At 49.1% G+C, this 18,483-nt stretch overlaps 2 protein-coding genes across 6 annotated transcripts in view; one reads left to right on the forward strand and one right to left on the reverse strand.

Annotated features, from left to right (window-relative positions):
• The window catches only part of IGSF3 (immunoglobulin superfamily member 3), a 102,347-nt gene extending 94,307 nt beyond the window's left edge, over nucleotides 1–8,040 (forward strand). For all 4 annotated transcript variants that reach the window (XM_086763457.1, XM_086763485.1, XM_086763476.1 and 1 more), the window contains 2 exons: nucleotides 3,865–4,299; nucleotides 5,057–8,040. In XM_086763457.1, coding sequence (XP_086619583.1) covers nucleotides 3,865–4,299; nucleotides 5,057–5,307 — 686 coding nt within the window. In that variant the 3' untranslated portion in view covers nucleotides 5,308–8,040. The remainder of the gene's footprint in view (nucleotides 1–3,864; nucleotides 4,300–5,056) is intronic.
• Nucleotides 8,041–9,299: 1,259 nt separating this feature from the next.
• On the reverse strand, nucleotides 9,300–18,483 carry ADPRH (ADP-ribosylarginine hydrolase). Of its 2 annotated transcripts, none has more exons than XM_086763509.1 (4): nucleotides 18,297–18,483; nucleotides 17,293–17,639; nucleotides 10,544–10,904; nucleotides 9,300–9,815 (listed from the first exon to the last, which is right to left on the reverse strand). In XM_086763509.1, the coding sequence occupies exons 1-4, from the start codon at nucleotides 18,368–18,370 to the stop codon at nucleotides 9,428–9,430; spliced, it is 1,170 nt and encodes a 389-aa protein (XP_086619635.1). In that variant the 5' UTR covers nucleotides 18,371–18,483; the 3' UTR covers nucleotides 9,300–9,427. The 2 variants fall into 2 exon arrangements, with proteins under 2 accessions (XP_086619635.1, XP_086619644.1); XM_086763518.1 differs by having other exon boundaries at nucleotides 18,144–18,429.

Below are 18,483 nucleotides of genomic sequence, written 5' to 3' on the forward strand. Positions count from 1 at the left end.
AGGGAAAAGAGATCGACACCTCCTTCTCCACTTCTCCTTCTCAGGAAGCTGTAGAGGGGAATGAGCCTCCTTTTCTCCAGACTAGACAAACCCAAAGTCCTTAACCACTCCTCATAGGACATGCTTTCCAGCCCTTTCACCACCTTTGTAGTCCTCCTCTGGACACATTTGAGGACCTTCACATCCTTAAATTGTGGAGCCCAGAACTGCACACAGTACTCAAGGTGAGGCTGCACCAACGCCAAATACAGAGGGACATCACCTTTTTTCACTGACTGGTTATGCTGTTTCATGCACCCCAGGATGCGGTTTGCCCTCCTGCCTGCCAGGACACACTGCTGACTGCTACTGAGCCTGCTGCCAACCAGCACCCCCACGTCCCTTTCTGCAGGGCTGCTCTCCAGCCACTCCTCTCCCCATTTACACTCGTGCCCGGCATCACTCTGTCCCAGATGCAGACTCTGCCATTAGTTCTCGTTAAATTTAATGCCACTGCTAATTGCCCAGTGCTTCAATCTATGCAGATCCCTCTGCAAGGCCTCTCGTCCCTCGAGAGAGTCAACAGCACCTCCCAGTTAACTGTCTTCAGCAAACTTGCTAATGGTGCATTCAGCTCCTGCATCCAGGTCATTGATATATTGAGCAAAACTGGCCCTAGAATTGAGCCCTGAAGAACACCACTGGTTGCCAGCCAGATGTAGCCCCACTCACTACAACCCTTTGAGCTCTGCCCTTCAGCCAGTTCTTCACCCAGCACACTGTGAACTCACTTATCCCACAGCTGGACAACTTGTCGAGAAGGATGCTGTGAGGGACAGTATCAAAAGCCTTACTAAAGTCCAGAAAAACTATGTCCACCGCCTTCCCTTCGTCTACTGGGCGAGTGACCATATTGTAGAAGGATATTAAATGAGTTAAACAGGATTTTTCCTTTGTGAACCCATGTCGACTGTGCCTGATGATTGCATTATTCTTTAAATGCCTTTCAATGGTACCCAGTATAATCTTCTCCATAATTCTTCCAGGATCTGAGGTTGGATTAACTACTGGTCTGTAGTTCCCTGGGTCTTTCTTCACACCCTTGTTGTACATTGGAGTAACACTGGCTGGCTTCCAGCCAGCAAGGACCTTCCCAGACTCCCAAGACCTTTGGGTAATGATCGAGAGGGATCCTGCTGTAATATCCACTAGCTCCTTTGGTACTCGGTGCTGAATCCCATCAGGCCCCATGGACTTGTGAACATTCGGCTGATAGAACTGGTCCCTTACATTTTCAGTGCCCACAAATGGAAAGTCACTGTTCCCACACTTGTGGTCCTCCAACTCAGGAGACTGGGCAGCCCAAGGTCTAATGATATTATTAAAGACTGAGGCAAAAAAGCATTGAATGCCTCTGCTTTTAATTCATCCCTGTTAGTCAGATGACCATCTTTAACAACTGTCAGTCCAATGTTTTCTTTAGACCTCCTCTTGCTATTAATGTACTTAAAAAAGACCTTCTTGTTATCTGACAAACTCTGGCTAGTTTCAACTCTAATTGAGCTTTGGTCTTTCATGTCTTCTCCCTGCGTATACGAACCAGAGCTCTGTGATATTCCTGAGAAGCCTGACCTCACTTCCAGAGATCATAAAATTTATTTTTCCTCTTGAGCTCCATGAGGAGCTCCCTGTTCAGCCAAGCTGGTCTTCTCTTATGCTTACTTGACTTAGGACACAGTGGAATTGCCTGCTCCTGTGCTTCTAAAGGGTGGTTCTTAAAGACTGACTAGCACTTGTGGACTCCTCTAAGCCCTCAAAAGCAGATTCCTGGGGTATTCTGCTAAGTTTTGTCAATTTTAACAACAGATAAGCTGCAAGGACAATTTACCTTGGAAAATACAGATTCCCTAGTTTTTGAGGCAAATGACTCAAGTTTAAATGTCTGCCTTAAAGGTCAGATAACAGTTATGGTCCTAATTTGCTGGGTACTTTCCAGCATGTAGAGCAACCAGTCTGTAAGGACTGCTGTGGTGCTTTATGCCTGTCCATTCCAGCAAGGTGTCAGCCTTGTAACCCTGCAACGAAGCCGGCAAAAGGGTAAGAATCTGGAAAGGTTTTAGTGCTCATTCCTGGCGGAGAAGGATTTGTGCTGCAAAGGAGGAGCTCTCTCAGGGGACAGCATAGCCCTTATCTGCCAGGTCCTTGCTTGGGAACCTTTGCTGGACGAGGTGGCGTGAGCAGAGACCCCTCCCCAGGCAGTCCCTGTGCCCTGCATGCCCGCACGGTTTAAGTGCAGCTCTCATCCAGGCTGAGAATTGCCGGCCCTGACGGAGGAGGGAACAAACGACAGGGGAAATCCTTGAGGCTCATTTTGAATTGCGAAAGGATATGGAGTGGGAAGAAGAGGGGGAGTTGAGGGTGCACTAATACAAGATAATTTTTTTTCTGAAAGTGCTTTGTTGTTGTTTGTTTTTCTTGCATAGCAGCCAGTACTTAGCAAAATGACTAAACTTGCTTGTGACTCATGTCTTGTTAGTGAGGATGTCCATGCCCATCTTTCAGGACTATAAGCGTGAGCAAAGGGGGGAAAAAAACCTCTCAGCGTCTTCAGAGAGCAGTTCTCTTTCTGCTTAACCTGCTGAGGTGGGGCAGGCTTTGTGCTGTTTTTTACAAGCTATTTCCTTCCCTTTCTCTTTTTTACCTGCCTAGTCCCTGAAATCTCAGGGCTTCCCTCATTCCTGTTTCTGCTCAAGAGTCTTCCTAGGGAAGATGTGAATGAAAAAAATCGGTTACATGTTTTCTAAGGTCTCACATTACCTACAGTCTGAAGAGCTTTGGCCTTAATGAAGCTTTTCCTTATGGGACTATTTAAAAAGTGTAGGGCAGGTGCTGTGCCCCGCTGGGCACAGCAGCCCCGTGGCTGATGAGAGCTGGGGGACAGCAGCCCCCTTCTCCAGGGACACCCACGATCTGCACTAGGAAGGGCTTGCCCAGCTGCCTTTGCTGGAGGAGAAAGTGCCTCTGTCTTCAGCGAGCTATCAGCTTGCCCTTCCTGCTCAGCTCCTGCATCGGAAAGGGCTTTTTAATCTTTAAATGAAAGCTTAGATCCGGACTGATTGCGATCCCTGGAGTATGTGTTCCCTGGCAAGATGACTAAACCAAATGTTAATTGCTCTTGAAGTCAGCCTTTAATCAACTCATCTTGGATTCTGGCCGCTGTATCTCAGTTAGGTAAAAACATCTCTTTAGCCTTGCAGCAAGCGCTAGACAAAAAAAAAAAAAAAAGAGAGAGGGAGACCCTTGGAAGCATCCTTGCTGTGTCTGTGCTGAGGACATCTCTATGGAGGAACCTCTTACCTAAGTAACTTTCCAAATTGCTGGAAAAAATCCTCTTCTCTGATTTGTCATACTGATTTTCAAGTCCTTTGAGCGCTCTCACAGAAATGAAAAATAAGCATGGAGTGCAATGCGCTTTGCACTGGTAGCGGTGGAGAAGCAGTACATTGCTCCTCAACGTACACACCAAACCTCAGTGTTTCCTGACACGTTCTTGCAGCGCGTCTGGATGAGCTACAGCAGCTTTCTCCTCTCACACTCACGCCCGTTAGTTGGTGCGAGGGTCTGTGTGGGTCGGGTGGTAGCACAGTGCTCAAAGCCAGTTCCTGTTAGACCCTGTGCCAGGCGGTCTGCGGTGAGGTGAGGATGCTGCGCCTGCAGGGTTGACCACAGAGGTACCTGTGGAACTTGGCAGGCTGCATCATGCTTTTGGGTTTTGCTTGGATCTCATCCAGCACTGGAGTTCTGACAATCAGTTTGTGCTGGAGCAGGGTGGCTTTGATGATAGCATCTTGCTCAGTGCTCACCTCTCCCCTTTTTTCATCTCAGATCCCACCTTGCAGGTGGACACGGCCACCGCCAACCTCACAGTGCAGGAGAAGGAGTCCTTCCCACTGGACTGCAGCATCCTGTCCCGCTCCAGCCCAGAGTCCCACTTTGCTGTGACGTGGTACAACCTGCGGGCCAAAGAGGCGGGCGGCCGGGCAGAGGAAGACGAGGAGGAGGAGCAGGAGGAGAGGGAAGCGGTACTGAGCGTGGGCCCTGACGCCATCTTCAGCCCTGAGGCCAGTCGCTGGGAGGGCCGTCTGCGCTTCCAGAGGCTCTCGGCAGTGCTCTTCCGGCTGACGGTGCTGCAGGCTGGCGGTGCCGACACGGGCAACTACTCGTGCCGCGTGGTGGAGTGGCTGGCGGACCCCAATGGCGTGTGGTACCGGCTGGCGGAGGAGGAGTCGGGGGCAGTCGCTGTTCACGTGCAGGATGCAGGTGAGAAGAGGCGACAGCCTTGGGGGCTGGCATCGCCTGCATCTTTGGTTTAACTAAGATAAAAAGGCCAAGGAGTGAGTGGGAGTGGGTCTCACCTGCACCAGGGCAAGTCTTTGGTGCTAGTGCTTTTCCAATCAGCTTGATACCTCATAGCCCAGCTCTTGTTTGGGCTTGAGCATCTGCACTGCACTTAGCTCTGCGCTGGGGCTGCCCGCCCCACAGCACTTACCGCCTGGTGTGCCCCAAGTCAGTGGATTTTCCCTCTCGCTGGGGTTTAACCCTTCCCTTTAGGAAACGCCCTGGAAGTTGGCTTAGCTCTGCGCAAGAGTGTAGGCTGTGGCACAAAGGCCTACTCCCAGTAACTCTTGAAGCCATCACATGGTTGAGAGGCCCCAGAGATAGCTGAGGTCATGAGAGTTTTGTGGGCCCTTAAGGGAAATACCCAAGGGTGCTGCCTCTGTGTACCACTACTGAGGGAAACGATGCTTTGCAAGGCTGCCTGCTTTATATCAGAAAATCCACACCAGGGAGGACTCTCTAGAACACGTGAAACTCTTGGAGGGGAATAAAGCCAAAACATGCCCTGCAATAGCTTTTTTCTGATGCTCTGTTTACCATTATTGGTATTTTTCTCAGAGCCTCACTCTCTACATTGAGATAGATTAGTGAGCATCAGATTTTTCTGTTTCTGAAGAAGTTTGTAGGCCATGTGTTGCAGAGAAGCTGTGAAATGTGACCATCCTGTATCTCTTTCCAGGCTCCACCCTCCAGTCTGTCATCTGCTCCAATGACGCCCTCTTCTACTTTGTGTTCTTCTACCCCTTCCCCATCTTTGGCATCTTAATCATCACCATCCTCCTGGTGCGGTTCAAGAGCCGAAACTCCAGCAAGAACTCAGAGGGCAAGAATGGGGTCCCCTTGCTGTGGATCAAAGAGCCTCACCTCAACTACTCTCCCACTTGTCTAGAGCCGCCGGTCCTCAGCATCCACCCAGGAACCATAGACTAAAGAGACAGAGGCGCACCGGGGGACGCACAGAGAGAGAAAGAAGCAGAGGCACACCAGGAACAATAAGGAACATAGTGGGTTTTGTTGTTCTTGTTTCATTTGTTTCAGTGTCTGTGCTCCGATGCAGCGGCTGAGCTCTGCAGAGCACCCAGCTGGTGGGGACAGGAAGGTCCAAGGCTTCCTCCAGCGCCTGTGGGAACGCACCTCCTCACCCCGATGGACAGAGGGTCCCTGCACTTGCTGTACATAGCAGATGTTCCTCTCGGATTAATTTTGCTCCCGTCAGTTGCTGTACTTTGGGCCAATAATTTTTTTGTTGTCATTTCTTTTTTGGTCACTCAAAGAACTATAGGCTTCCCTCCACACAGCGAGGAGTCCTCTGGGAGCTTTTGGTCCTGGGATGATCTCTTTGGAAGTAAATGTATTTGTTTTCCAAAACAGACTGTTTTTCCTCCTCACCCTCAGTGCCACAGTGAAGGTCTTTTCTCAAGATGTGCTGAGCTAGCTCCTCCCTCTTCCAAAACAGACAAAGCCAGGTCCACCTCCAGAGGGGTTAGCTGAGCTATTGGGAGGTCCGTCTCAAAGACTGGCTGTAGCCTCAGCATCTTCTTGCCTCCATCTTACTGTTCTCTCAGGAGGGGGCAATTCACCTTTTGGGAGCATTCCTAGGTCTTGGAGAGACTGAATACTCAGCACGCTTGTGGTCAGGACAAAAGCAGTTTAGTTTGTCTCCAGGAACTGAAGGGGGGAAAGGAAGGAGGACACCTAAAAGCCCTGACTTTGTTGGTATCAAAGAGGGTCTTCATATGGTCCAGCTTACCAGAGACATGCTCCTCCCTGGTGTTCATGCTGCCACCTCTGACGAGATGGGTCCCCGCTGTTCTCCAGTTGCCTGGGAACAAGTGGCTGGATCCAGTCTCTGAAGACTTCAACATGACCAAAGTAATTACTCTAGAAAGGGGGAAAGGGGAAGCTCCATGGGCTGGAGTCAAAGCCCCTGGATGGTTCAGCCAAGGAGCCTGGTCACGGCCATGCCACGCAGCGGGGACATGCAATTAAGCACCACGTGTCACGAGTTTCCCCGCAGCTTGCACTACTTCTCAGCCTGAGCTTGGACAAGGCAAGGAACCTGCAATGCACCAACACCATGAGGGCTTCCCTGTCCCCTTGGGCCAAGAGAAATCTTCCCCTGCGTGCGTGCATGCATCTGCCATTTTTTGTTTCTGGGCTTTAGGAGCAGAAACCATTTCTCCCCAAGTTCCCCCTCCTGGCAAAGTCACTTGCTCTAGTCGTAGGCAGTCGCTGTGGCAGGAAATGCTGTTCTTTCTGTGAAAGATATGGCTCTCGTGAACCAAACCAGGGCTCTCGCCACATGGGGCACCTGAGCTCCCATACCCCGTAATGCCAAGTACCCCTGCCCTGTCCTGTGGAGGAAACCGCCTCCTCCCCGATATGCCTGAAACGTTATGTCTGGCGGAAGAAAATGTTTGCCAAAAAAGGCCTTTTGTTGTCTTCCTTGATGTCTTCCTGGCAAGTCCGGCCATTTATTTTTTGCAGCATGGCTGAGGCCAACCGGGCTGGATGGGTGCAGCCGCAAGACCCCGCCAGCCTCGCGCACGAGGGGTACCATATCCACAGCCACCGTCCTCTTCGGGAGGGTCGGACTGCTCTTTGTGAAGAGAAGGGGACCTCATCAGATGCTCTGTAGCACTAATCAGTCAGACCCTGATGCCTTGACGTTTCAGAGGTGGTGAAGCCTTGGATGGGAGATCTGCACCGCGCATTCTCTCTCCCAGCTTGGAGAGGACCCACGTGGTCGTGGACCATCCCATGCCGGGGCATTCGAAGTCGGCCACCTCTGCTCCTCTACCAGAATGGCACTGGTTTCTTCTTCTGCTGGGAATCCCAAATTTCACTCGTCCCTCTGCAAAGTCTGCCTCCTCGAGATGTAACTGCTTACTGGCCCCAGCATATGCATAATATCACACTCCTATATGTATCACACACCCACGCACTTGTCATCCCTTTCTGGATGAGGCGTCTGCAAAGAGAGGGGTGGGCTGAGAAGTGAATGGAAATGAAGAACCGAGGCGCAAACAGCGGCGGCTGCAGCCAATGGGTATTGTTTCGTACATGTAGTATCTCCTGTACATACTGCTCTTAGGCAGGAACTGCAACTCATTTCAGCTTTAAAGGAAAAAAAGAGAAAATGGAAGTCGGCGGGAGCCATTCTTTCCTGGGAGAGCACTGCACTGCATTCGAGCCCCGCTCCTCCTCGCCAGCCCGTCTGCCTGCAAGCAGGGTTCTCCTGGAGGGCTGTCCCATGGCCCCAGTTCCTCCGGCCAGAATAGGTCCCTTTCCAGCCCAGCTGTTCCTGCACCGAGGCCAGACTTTCCCGGGAAGCAGCTCCCATGGTGGTCCCTGAATGTACCTTGCTGGTGACATTCCTCATTGCTCTGGCAGTGTGTTGCCCAGTCTCAAGCTTCTCTCTGTTTTTTGTAAGGCAGACTCTTCCTTTAACGAGTTTTAACACGAAGCTTTTCAAACCGTTCTCTCTGATATAACTTTCTGTAACGAACCCGAGAAGAGAGAGATCCATGCATGATGTGGAAAAAATGTTTGGGGTTTTTTTTAAAAAAGAAAAACAACAACAAAAACTTTGTACTATGTTGCACTATAACATGTTTTATACAACACACCTAAGAGCTGTAGTAAACTGTGTTGAAATTGTGATTCCTAGTGCTGCTGGTTTTTGTCGATTTGGGCTTTCGTTATGCCTTCATGTGCATTTCCTGCATAAGGTGTGCTGAACTCCTAAGCCCGCTCCCCGTTTTAGGCAGCCTCTCCCACCACCCCTACTCCCTGATGCACTAAGCCTGCTCCTGCCCCGGTAGCGCATCTCCTCTTTCTTGCAGGCTGAGCTTGCAGACACCTTGCTGCCTCTGGCTCTTCATACGTCTCCCTCCCATCCCTTAATTCATCCCACAATAGAATATAACATTTAACAGGTCTATTTACTGAATAGGATACAGAATTTTTGAAATTGCTGTGAAAGTAGCAAATACTTTGCTGTCAGTCTCAATTTGAAGAAAAAAAAAACATATTTTTTAATAGAATTATCCATAGCAAATGTGAAGCAAATAATTTTTAGTAACCTTGATGCAAGCGGAAGAATATAGTTCACTACAGAAGTTGCTTAAGTTGATGTAAAATGCAACCTTTTAATTCTCATTACCCATTTTTACCTTGAATAAGGGTTTGGTCAGTAGTCTTGAGCTCCCACATTAACCGAAATAGGGAGGTAGCGCGATACATTCCTACCTGTATAGCAGAAGTGCTGTGAAATTGTGCAAAATGCACTGCTGACACAACTGTAAGGTTGCGTTTGGGTTTTTTTCCCATGTTCATTTAAAAGAAAAAGTATCTCTACCAAAATAATTGTTGCCTCCCTGCCCTGCTCCCCCCAGTAGGTTTTCTTGGGCTGCATCTGCTGTGGTGTCTGTGCCAAGGAGCAGAGGTTTTAGCTCTACAGGTGCTCGGTGCTGTATGGCATGTGGTGTCCCCAGCACTCCCTTTTGACAGTATAGGGTGGCAAGCTTGGGCTAGCTGTCACTGGTTTGCCAGGAGGCATCTCTGCCAGCCCACGTGTGCTCCCTGCAGTCCAGCATGCATCCCGGATGCCCTCTGGCATGCTCCTAAGGGCAGGACCCTGGTTGGGGCAGCTTGTGCCTGTCCTGCTGCTGGAGCATGGCTAGCAACGGCAGTGGGTGCTCCTGCTCCCCTTGAGACCCAGTCGATGTGCAGCCGCCATGCTGAGCAGGAGGGACGTCTCAGGGCCCGGCTGCTCAAGGGACAGACGCACCGTTGCACGCTCCTATCAAACCCCCTTCTAACTGCTTTCCCCCACCCACTGCCCACAAGCCCCAAGCTGCTAGCTCCAAAAATGGCCTTCCCGCTGAAGCCAACACACAAACAGAAAAAGCAGGCCTGGCTCTGGCTTACGCTTGCATGCTTTAATCCAGCTGCTTTGTAAACTGGGTTTGCAAAACCTTGAGTGAGCAAATGGCAGCAGGTAGGGTAAGCACATCCCTTGGGGACCCTGCTGCTCTGCCGCCCCTGCCTAGGCAATGTGGTACAAGTCCTTGGCCACCTGCTCCAGGCGGTTCCTGTACTCCAGGTGGGCATAGAGGGAGGTGTTGACCCCCCGGAAGCCGTGCATGGCCCCCCACCAGCAGGCCGCGATGGCGGCAGTGGAGTCGCTGTCACCCCCATGGAAGAAAGCCCGGTAAGCCAGCTCTGCCCAGGAGTCGCCCGCGCCCAGCAGCGCATCGTAAGCGATCATGGGAGCGTCATGCCCGCTGCTGCCTGCCCAGCCATCGTAGCTGAGGGAGGTATAGAACAAGTCTCTCTCTTCCACGCCGTACTTGGAGGGGAAGGTGGGCAACGAGACTCCATCCAATATGCCTCTCTCCGCCAGGTATTTTCCCCATTGCTCTTCAAAATAATGCCTGCAAAACAGGAGATGGGGTGGAGAGGCTGTAAGACGTGTCCTGCGGCAGAAGCATATACCCAAGCTCCTCGCAGGCACTCCGGACGTAGGCTGAAAATGTGCCACGGCAGGAGCCCGGAGCGATGGCTCGGCAAAATGGTAGGCGTCCCCCACGCGTCAAACTCGGGACATGATTTACAGTAAGAGGCACAAGGACGTGTTTCAGTGAGTTAGAGTTCCCCTTCCTCCAGTCACATGGGAGAAGGCAGCCCAGCACCTGCTGCTGTCGCACTGCACAGGATTCAAAGGCTCAGAGCGAGAACTGAGTCATCCTCCCAAATTCAGAGTACATCTACCCCTGTCTGTCTGTGCCCCTGCACATAGAGCCACACTGAATCTGCAGCCAGATTTGATTATAACTTTCAAACTGAGCTCAGCCCTAAGCCTGCTGCTGTTCCCCAGCACTGCTTCCCATCTTTCATCAGATCATGGTTGCTTGAGATGACAAGTCTAGCTACCTCATACTGGATCCAAAAAATGTGATAACTATATGACCCAAACACAATCTGCCTTTTTTTTTTAAATAAGTTAGAGATATCTTTGCCTTGAGGGACTTCAGAGACTTTCTGAATCGATTCTGTCCACAGCAGGCATGTCCTGCTCTAGTTTACCATGTGATTACTGAAGCTCAAGTATAAACAGAGCTCGCAAATTTTAACAAAACCCGCTGCTAGGAGCACAGCTCACCATTGCCCCATGTTCTCCTCCACGAAGAAGCCAGTGTTCCGCACGTAGGCTTTCGCCCGCGGCAGCACCTCCAGCAGCCCCTTTCCCCAGGCTGGGGGTGGCACGCCATTCACCGCAAAAGCTGTGAAGAGGGCCGAAGCCAGCGACCCCAGGTAGCCGGTGGGATGGTGGTGGGTCATTCGGCCGCTCTCAATGCTGACACGCACCAGGGTATCCAGCTCAGCAGGGTGGCGGAAACGCAGCCCAATGCACATGGAGCGCATGGCAGCCCCACAGCCTCCTGCCCGGGGGCTGAACGGGATCCTCCACCCGCCTGACCTCTCTGGCTCCAGCTTCAGCACATTTTCCTCACATGTGACACCTGGACAGGAGTGGCAGAGCCCAAGAAAGAAAAGAAAGAAAAAGAAACACACATCAGTAGGCGACAGGGTCATGTAGCTCGAGGGAAAACAGCCAAGGTAGCAGGGAAGGAAGCATTACTCTGTGTAAAAGAGACCCAGCCTTCCCTGTAAAAACATCAGTTGTCTGCTCAAATATGGTTCATGCCTTAAATTGCTGGCGCATCCTGCATATTCCCAAGCAGACCTGATAATTCCTGTTTGTGAAAATAATTAAAAAGTCTAGGGGGTAAAAAACATTCCACTGCTGATTTATGTAATTTACATTGTTTATGTTTACATTTCATGTTGCTTATTCAGTAACTTCTATAAAACATATATACTATGTATATTAGTTAGATTATGTACACATATCTAGATAGACATACACAAATATAAATAGGAAGGGGGTTTGGAGGACCATTGGATCAATTGATCCCTGACCCAAGGCAAGTCAAAGTATCTCTGCTTTTTTTCCTGACAGTTGTTTATTTTCTTTACAGGCAGAGACCCCACAATCTCCCCAGGAACCTTTCCCACTCCATCACTGATAGGAAATGTTTTCCAGATCTCTCTTGCTGCAGTTTAAGTTTGTCAGAAAACAAGGAATGCAGTATCTGCCTCAGCACAACATGGCCTGCTTAACTGGCTTTACCGTACTCCTCTTCCATCAGCTGAAAAACAACCGTACTAGGTGAGACCAAAGCTTTGTCCAGCTCACTAGCTTATCTCCAAACACAGCCACTTAAAAGGTAACTACGGAAAGACTATAAAAAAATGAAGCAAGTACAATGTTACCTCAAGAAGACCCGCCTTCCAGCAGAGACGGAGCACAGCCTGCTCGAGTCGGAAGATGGATCCAAACTGCTGTGTTCAATAAACCCCAGTGGACGTAACCACCATGGACTGGTCACCTTAGCATGCATGCTTCAGACTCTAACATCCCACGGTAACCAGAGCCATGATTTTGTTATGCAAAGTCTCTCCTTTTGTTTTAAACAGCTATTTCGCTCTAATTCTTACAAGAAATAATGACTTTCTATGCTCCACGCTATTCAAGACTGTACATACTTTGTCCCTCTTCCTCAGTTCTCTCCCGCTTTGAGCTGACACCCTAGTCCAATTTCGCCTTTCCTGGTGGGAAGCCACACCATAGCTCCTCCTTGCCCACCTCCATCTCTTTCATAGTTCTGCTATTTACTTTTTAAAGAAAAGACTCTGCTTCTTCCAGTGCTGCTTCTTCAGAAACACACTTGTTAGTCCAGCATATTGACAGGTTAAAGCCGTCTGCACAAACACACCCAAATTTCAGAGCCCACTCAGCCTCCCCAGCCAGGACTGTGGAACAAGTTTTGAGAGCTAAACTCAAATGTTTGCGTGCAAGGGTTTGAAACATTACATTATCTTTGATTCTCTTCTACCTTGCCTTTTTCTCCTAGCCTTACAGACGAATCTGAAATACTTCTTTGCTAGCAGAAAGGTAAATCACGGGCAGGTTTCAAGAAGCTTCATTTGAGTTTTAATGTGCTGGACAATGGCAAAAGCAGATTCAAAAGGCTAGTCTTCTCCTAACCACAGTGTGCCTCTGTCTCAGATACACAGGGTAACAGCAGCAGTTGACATGCTCACACCCCCAAAATTAGACCATTGCTGCTAAACTTTGCTGCCTAGCTGGGACAGGTAGCCAATAAACTTCCAGGTGCTGTTACTTTGAAAGTCAAAGTAGAATAGAGCAGCAAGGAAGAAGCCTGGTCGAGAAACTTCACGTACCTCTACAATTCCGTTACCTTTGGTGCATTTCGATCACCAAGATGTGGGACCCTGCTAATCACAGCTAGGTACTGCACTAAGTACCCTGCAGAGCTGTTCATTTCCGCACTTTCTTGTATACAGTGGGCAGTAGGATTTGGTATACGGCAGTCTATTTTACCCGCACACAGCACTTACAACACCCTTGTGCCCGAAATACCTCCACATCCAAGCACAGCTTTAAGACTGGCTTCTGGACATACGCCAAAAATAAATAACGGCTGGCCGCTGTCAGGAATAAGGTCACGTGGATCCTTTTATGTGCTGGTCTAAGTGTCTTTAGCGTATTTCTTTTCCGACAGTGTTGTCACATTATAGGCTTATTAGATCAGCACAGCATACAGTGCAGTGTGAACGGGTCAACCAGCTCCTTGTGAATGGTTCTCTCAAACTGAAAAAGCAGCTCAGTCCTGTGGCTGTCGGGCTATTTGCCCCGCAAGCCTGTCAGCTGAAATCGACTCTGAGAACGGAAACGGCCTATGCAAGTCTCCCCCATAGGAAAAAATGGGTTGCTGATCAGCGCAGCCCATAGCGTGAGGTCACTTTAGTTCCTGTGAACTCCCCACAGCGTGACCCAGGCACGAAACAGAGCTGCTATTTCATCAGCCTCATCCATGCCTGCTGTGCTGGCACACCAGTCTCTGGCATCACGCCACCATCACACCCATCCCAGTAGGTAAGACCTGCTTGCCTTGCTGTGCCACCCGGCCAGCCAACCCCTGGATCAGTCCAAGTGTTCCTTACACATCTCTCTTCCAGGTGATTTACAGAGTGCAAATAGCAGGGCTGTGTTTCTCTGCTGGAAGAAGCAGTAGGCAGAGCGTTTCGTGTGGGTAGCACCCAGCTCTGCTGGGACTGATTGCCACCAGCCTCTAACTGAACTGCCAGGGAGTTTGTTTTTGTAATGTCTATAAGTGGGAACATGTTCAAGCCTCTAAATATGCTTTTCACCTAGTTTATTAATTCATTGCTGGCTGCTATGTATCAAAATCGTTAAAAGAGGAATATCAGTATAATTTCCAACTTTATGATGATTAACAGAAAACTGAAGCATTTAAAAAAAAAAATCTAACTATACTAAGCATTACAATTATGACATATAACAGGATATTAAAAAGAGCCAACAAAAACAAAGCCACGTTTTTAAAAAGCGGTGCTGACTACCCTATTCATATGTTCCTGGTAAAACAGACCTTTAGCCAGGAACAAGGGGAACCGGAGAGGGCAAAGGGTAGCTTAAAATCAAAATCTGCGTAACAAAAGAAAAACGAGCTCTGTAATCTTGCTGGAACTGTGAGAAAGACATTTCTTCAGGACATGTTTGGGCAAGCTGAGAGCAAGCAACTCAGTCCTTGATAAAAAGTGAGATTGTTCTTGCATTAACTGTAGTCAAAAGAAAATGAGGAAGATGACAAGGCTTAAACTGTAAGGAAAGACGGGTTATTTTGCAATACCAATTTACTTGCAGCTTTAAATGTGTGTATTACTTTAGGAGATGACTACTGATAACATGCAAATGAAAAAAAAATGTATAAAGCAAACCAGTATACAACAGCTAAGACTCTTGTGATTTATGAAGTATTACAAGTATTATCCTCATGCTTTTAAGCAATTAAAATATTAAAACATTTGAAAGCTGATTTAGGAGGACTAAGCTGAAATCACCTTGTCGGGCCTTTTTTTTAAAAAAAAAGGTTTAGGAAAAAAATGCTCTAGGAGTTTTTGAATCAGGAAATTCTGTTTTGGAAATCCATTAAATCCTGGGTAGGCATCCTTTGTACTAACAGTAAGAAACGACAAGTAACCTGAGGAGGGTACTCGTTTAAGGAAAAAAGAAATACAAGCAAAAAGCACTGTGTGAAGAAAGCCAACCTGAAAAAAGTTTCAAGAACAACCGGATGCTACTTCTGGAATAGGCTTCTATTCAAATTACAAAGACTCTTCATGAGCACAGACAGGAACAGTTGTTGGAATCTGTCCATACAAGTTAAAAAGGTGAGTTAAAACAACCACACGGTTGTACGTAATTCCACAGGGAGAGGACTTGGATTAAAAAACACGGAGTGCCAGGCAACATTTTTGAAGCAGAAAGTTTCTGGGAGAGTTGTGGAGGCAGGTGTACTATCATGCAAAAAGAAATATGACTATGCCTGTGCCACTTAATTTATTGGCTTCGTTATCTTTGAAGAACAATGAATTTGTGGCTGTGGCACACCATAACGAGCAATAATTGATGTAGGGGTTAACGTGCCATTCAATTAAGACAGTGAGTTCTCTCCTGGGGCTGCATACTTGAGGGACCCTGCCGTGGCCGTCTGATGACTCATACCATTGTGGGAATCCCTTTGTTACTGCAGGTTTTGGTTTTCGGGTCTGGACTCCCTTATGTGGGCGAGCAATGTGACTTTCCCCCACTGTTCTGGGGGAATCTCTTCTCTGCTGGGTGAAAGCTGCAGCAGCAACTTTCCATTCTCAGCCTTTAGGGCCGCAATTCCCCAGTGAGTATTTACTTAGGCCAGAAGAGCATCACCTTGGGTTATGTTCTCAGTTAAAATCCATTTCCTCTGAACTGCCAAAAGAAGTTACTGACACGCAGGTTCTACCACTACGATTCACCAATACACATGGAGACTGCAGATCGCAGACAGCTTCTAGGATATGGATTAGGTGTCCCCTTTGGTAGTCAGTGGGCATTAAAATGCTAAGTGTCAGGATTTAAACTCTCAGAGCTGAGTGCCTTTCTTGTGGTTGCAGCAGGAGCACTTCAGAACGCTGTTGCAAGAGCATTCCCAACAGACTTCCACATTTTTGCACGTTACTTTCCCCACTTCCCCCCAAATTTTATGAGGTTAAGTGTCTATGGACCCACTAAAGAAGCTGCATTTCTTGTTTAGCTAGGTAACCTGACCTTTCCTGGTCACTCAGATTAGTGTCCATAGCAAATGTGCTTTTAAAATCCCTCACTTCCAAATGAGAACTGCTTTTGGGCATATTGCAGCTCAGTTACTCACAGAAGGACTGCAGCAGGTGTGCTATTATCCTTAGCTATTAATTACTAACATTTAACTTTTAGATTCTTCTCCTTTTCATCTCAGGTTTTAGCCACTGAACTTAGACAGCAGAGATGAAAATAGCTTCCAGGTGCTGTCTCACTGCCAGCTGTGGTTAGTCCACCTTAGCAGACCCCATCAGCTGGGGGAACTGCAAGATGCTCCTTTGCCAGAAGAGCAGTGAGTCTCTCGGAAGTTTAAACTGCCGGCTCCTGCTAACCTGCTAAGGTTAGCAAGGTTATCCTGTTACCCTCTTCCTAAATACTTTATAAATTAGGCTGCTCCAACAACTGAGACTCTCTGTGTTAAAGAATACTGGTAGTTTAATTCCTTACACGAAGGAAGGAGGTCACTGTGGAAAGGTAAGCAGAATGAATTCTTGCTCAAGTTTCCAACCTGGTTTACCGTGGGAACGCACAGCTCTGTCACGCTATGCTCTGTGACCCCAAGAGAGCAACACAGGATTTGGCCTCCCCCATGTTTAATGTCAAATCAGAACATACTTGATATATTCTGGCCACTTCCAAACGGGCATGTCTAGGCAATTTCTTTTCAATGTATAAACTTTGCATAGGATTGCTGAATTTGTGTATTTCCTGGATACTTCACGCTGCCTGCATTAGATAAATTAGAGGCCCAGCCTCAGCAGCTCCGATTTAAATTTAATTCAAGGATCCAGAAGAGGCTGGGCCATGAGCACAGAGAGAGATGGGGTCCTTAGGGAAGAGTTGGGTCAGCAGGCCTGGGTGAACTAGGAATTACAGGAATATGTTGTATACGGCTTGGCTACTGCAGCCTGTCAAGGCGCCCTTACTGAATACTGCCACACACTGCCAGTCCCCGTTGCCTGTGACCCAAACTCGGCACCACGGTGTCTCTGCAGAGAAAAGAGAGACGATGGAAGTACAGGATTCGGAAAAGACAATTGTGGCCTGACTGTCCTGTCGCAGAAAGTAGACATGTGGGGCTAGCCAAAACTAGACTTTTGGTTTAATAAACTTAATTATTCTAAGCGACGATCTTTGTGCCTTTAAATATATTTTATGTGTGATTTATTGCATTTATTACAAGATGTTCTGTATTAATTCTGTTTAAATGCCTTGCTTTAACACAACATCTCAGGGTGTGCATTACACATGGTTGAATTTGTGTTTTTCATCCACTGAGTGCAGGAAAAGACACATGCCCAGAACAAAAACCAGCATCCTTCCCCCAAGTTCAAGGCCAGGCCTCAAACATACCTGTAAGAACGTTCTGTAAACATGAGCAAAACAGTATTTTCTTCATCTAGTTTAGAGAAGGCCAAACCACTTCAGTTTGCCTTATTCTGTTCTCTTTAGTTCATCCTGAAACAGGTACTGAGTGCAGAAAACTTTTGCCTTTACATGAAATACAATTAATGCTATGAACAGCCAAAAGCAAAGGCAGGGCCAGCCTCAGCTCCAAGCTGCAGGAAAGGGAGTGACGTTAGCGAGAGGGCAGCCCTGCCCAGACAGCATTATAGAGGGGTTACCTGGAGCTCTGCCCTTCATGTCATTCATGCACTCCTTGTAGTTCTTTGCAATCAGGGAATAGAGATGTTCTAAACTTGGGTTTTTTCCAGCAGCTACCAGGGCTTCGGCTGTGGCCAAGTGCATCACCGTATCATCGCTGACTTTCCAACCTTGGATGCTGAGGTTGCCGAGTCCCCCCATCTCTGCCAGTTCCTTGTGGATGGCTGGGCCGCTCTGCAGGAACTCCCATTTCCCGTTGTAATAGCCCAGCGTGTCACCAACTGCGCTCAACACCATCGATGCCACATAGTTTTCCATTGCCTTAGGACACATTTTTTGCCCCAGGGCTGCCTCAACGCAGAAAATGCTATGAAAAGAAAAAAAAAAAAAAAAGAGAGAGGGAGATTGAAAATAGAATCTTTCCCAGTTCAATACGAGTCTCTACTGCTAAGCTCCAGCAGGCTGGACACCCAGCCTACCACCTGCGTCTCCCTCAGAGGGTATATTCCTTCAAAACACAGGGGTAAGCGTGCAGCAGTTGCCGAGCACCCCAGCCCTGGGCCAAGGGCAGCCGCCTACGTCCTCCCAGGGCGGCGGTGGGAGCAGCCCAGGATGATGCTGCATCTCACAGCCAGGTCAAAGACCGAAAAGCATGGGCAGGGCCGCGGAGACACGTGCAAGTTATGTGACCGTACCCATGTTCACTGCTTTTTGGAGTGCAGCCTACACCAAGAGAAAGTTTAGATCAGCTCCCAACGGCTTTCATACCCTGGGGAGAATGAGGGCGAGCTGGTCCGTTTTGGCAGGGCCTGGCATAAGCCGAGGGGCCCTGGGCAATGCCTGGCCTGCCTCCCCGCCCCCCAACACCCACCCTCCTCGTCGGGGTTTGCTGCTCCTCACGGCGAGGCCCCTTCGCTTGGAAGAAGCGGAGGCGGGTAAGGACGGCGGGACCGGCGGAGGCTGAGCCTGGGATCCGCGCCGCCTTGGAGGAGGCGGCCTCTTCCCGGCCCCGGAGGGTACTTACGCGGCCAGCCCTGCCAGCAGCGGCCGCTGGGCCCGGCCCGCCCTCGGGAGCGGCAGGCAGCTCCCCGGGGACATCCGGACATACGGCTCGGCGGGGCCTCCGCAGACCTCGGCGGCCGCTGTGCCCCCCCGAGCTCCCTCCGCCCGGCCCTGCCCCGCCGCGGCGCCACCGGATCGGCCCGCCCAGG

The sequence above is a fragment of the Chlamydotis macqueenii genome, chromosome 1, assembly GCF_036417535.1.
Source record: "Chlamydotis macqueenii isolate bChlMac1 chromosome 1, bChlMac1.mat, whole genome shotgun sequence".
Taxonomy (NCBI): domain Eukaryota; kingdom Metazoa; phylum Chordata; class Aves; order Otidiformes; family Otididae; genus Chlamydotis; species Chlamydotis macqueenii.

Bases quoted from the DNA above. Each gene is read 5' to 3' on its own strand.
- ADPRH (XM_086763509.1), bottom strand. From the start codon at position 18,370: ATGTCCCCGGGGAGCTGCCTGCCGCTCCCGAGGGCGGGCCGGGCCCAG. The intron at 17,640-18,296 runs GTAAGTACCCTC...TTCTTTTCATAG, and splicing joins CTGCTGGCAGGGCTGGCCGC to CATTTTCTGCGTTGAGGCAG. The intron at 9,816-10,543 runs GTGAGCTGTGCT...CCTGTTTTGCAG, and splicing joins GAGGAGAACATGGGGCAATG to GCATTATTTTGAAGAGCAAT.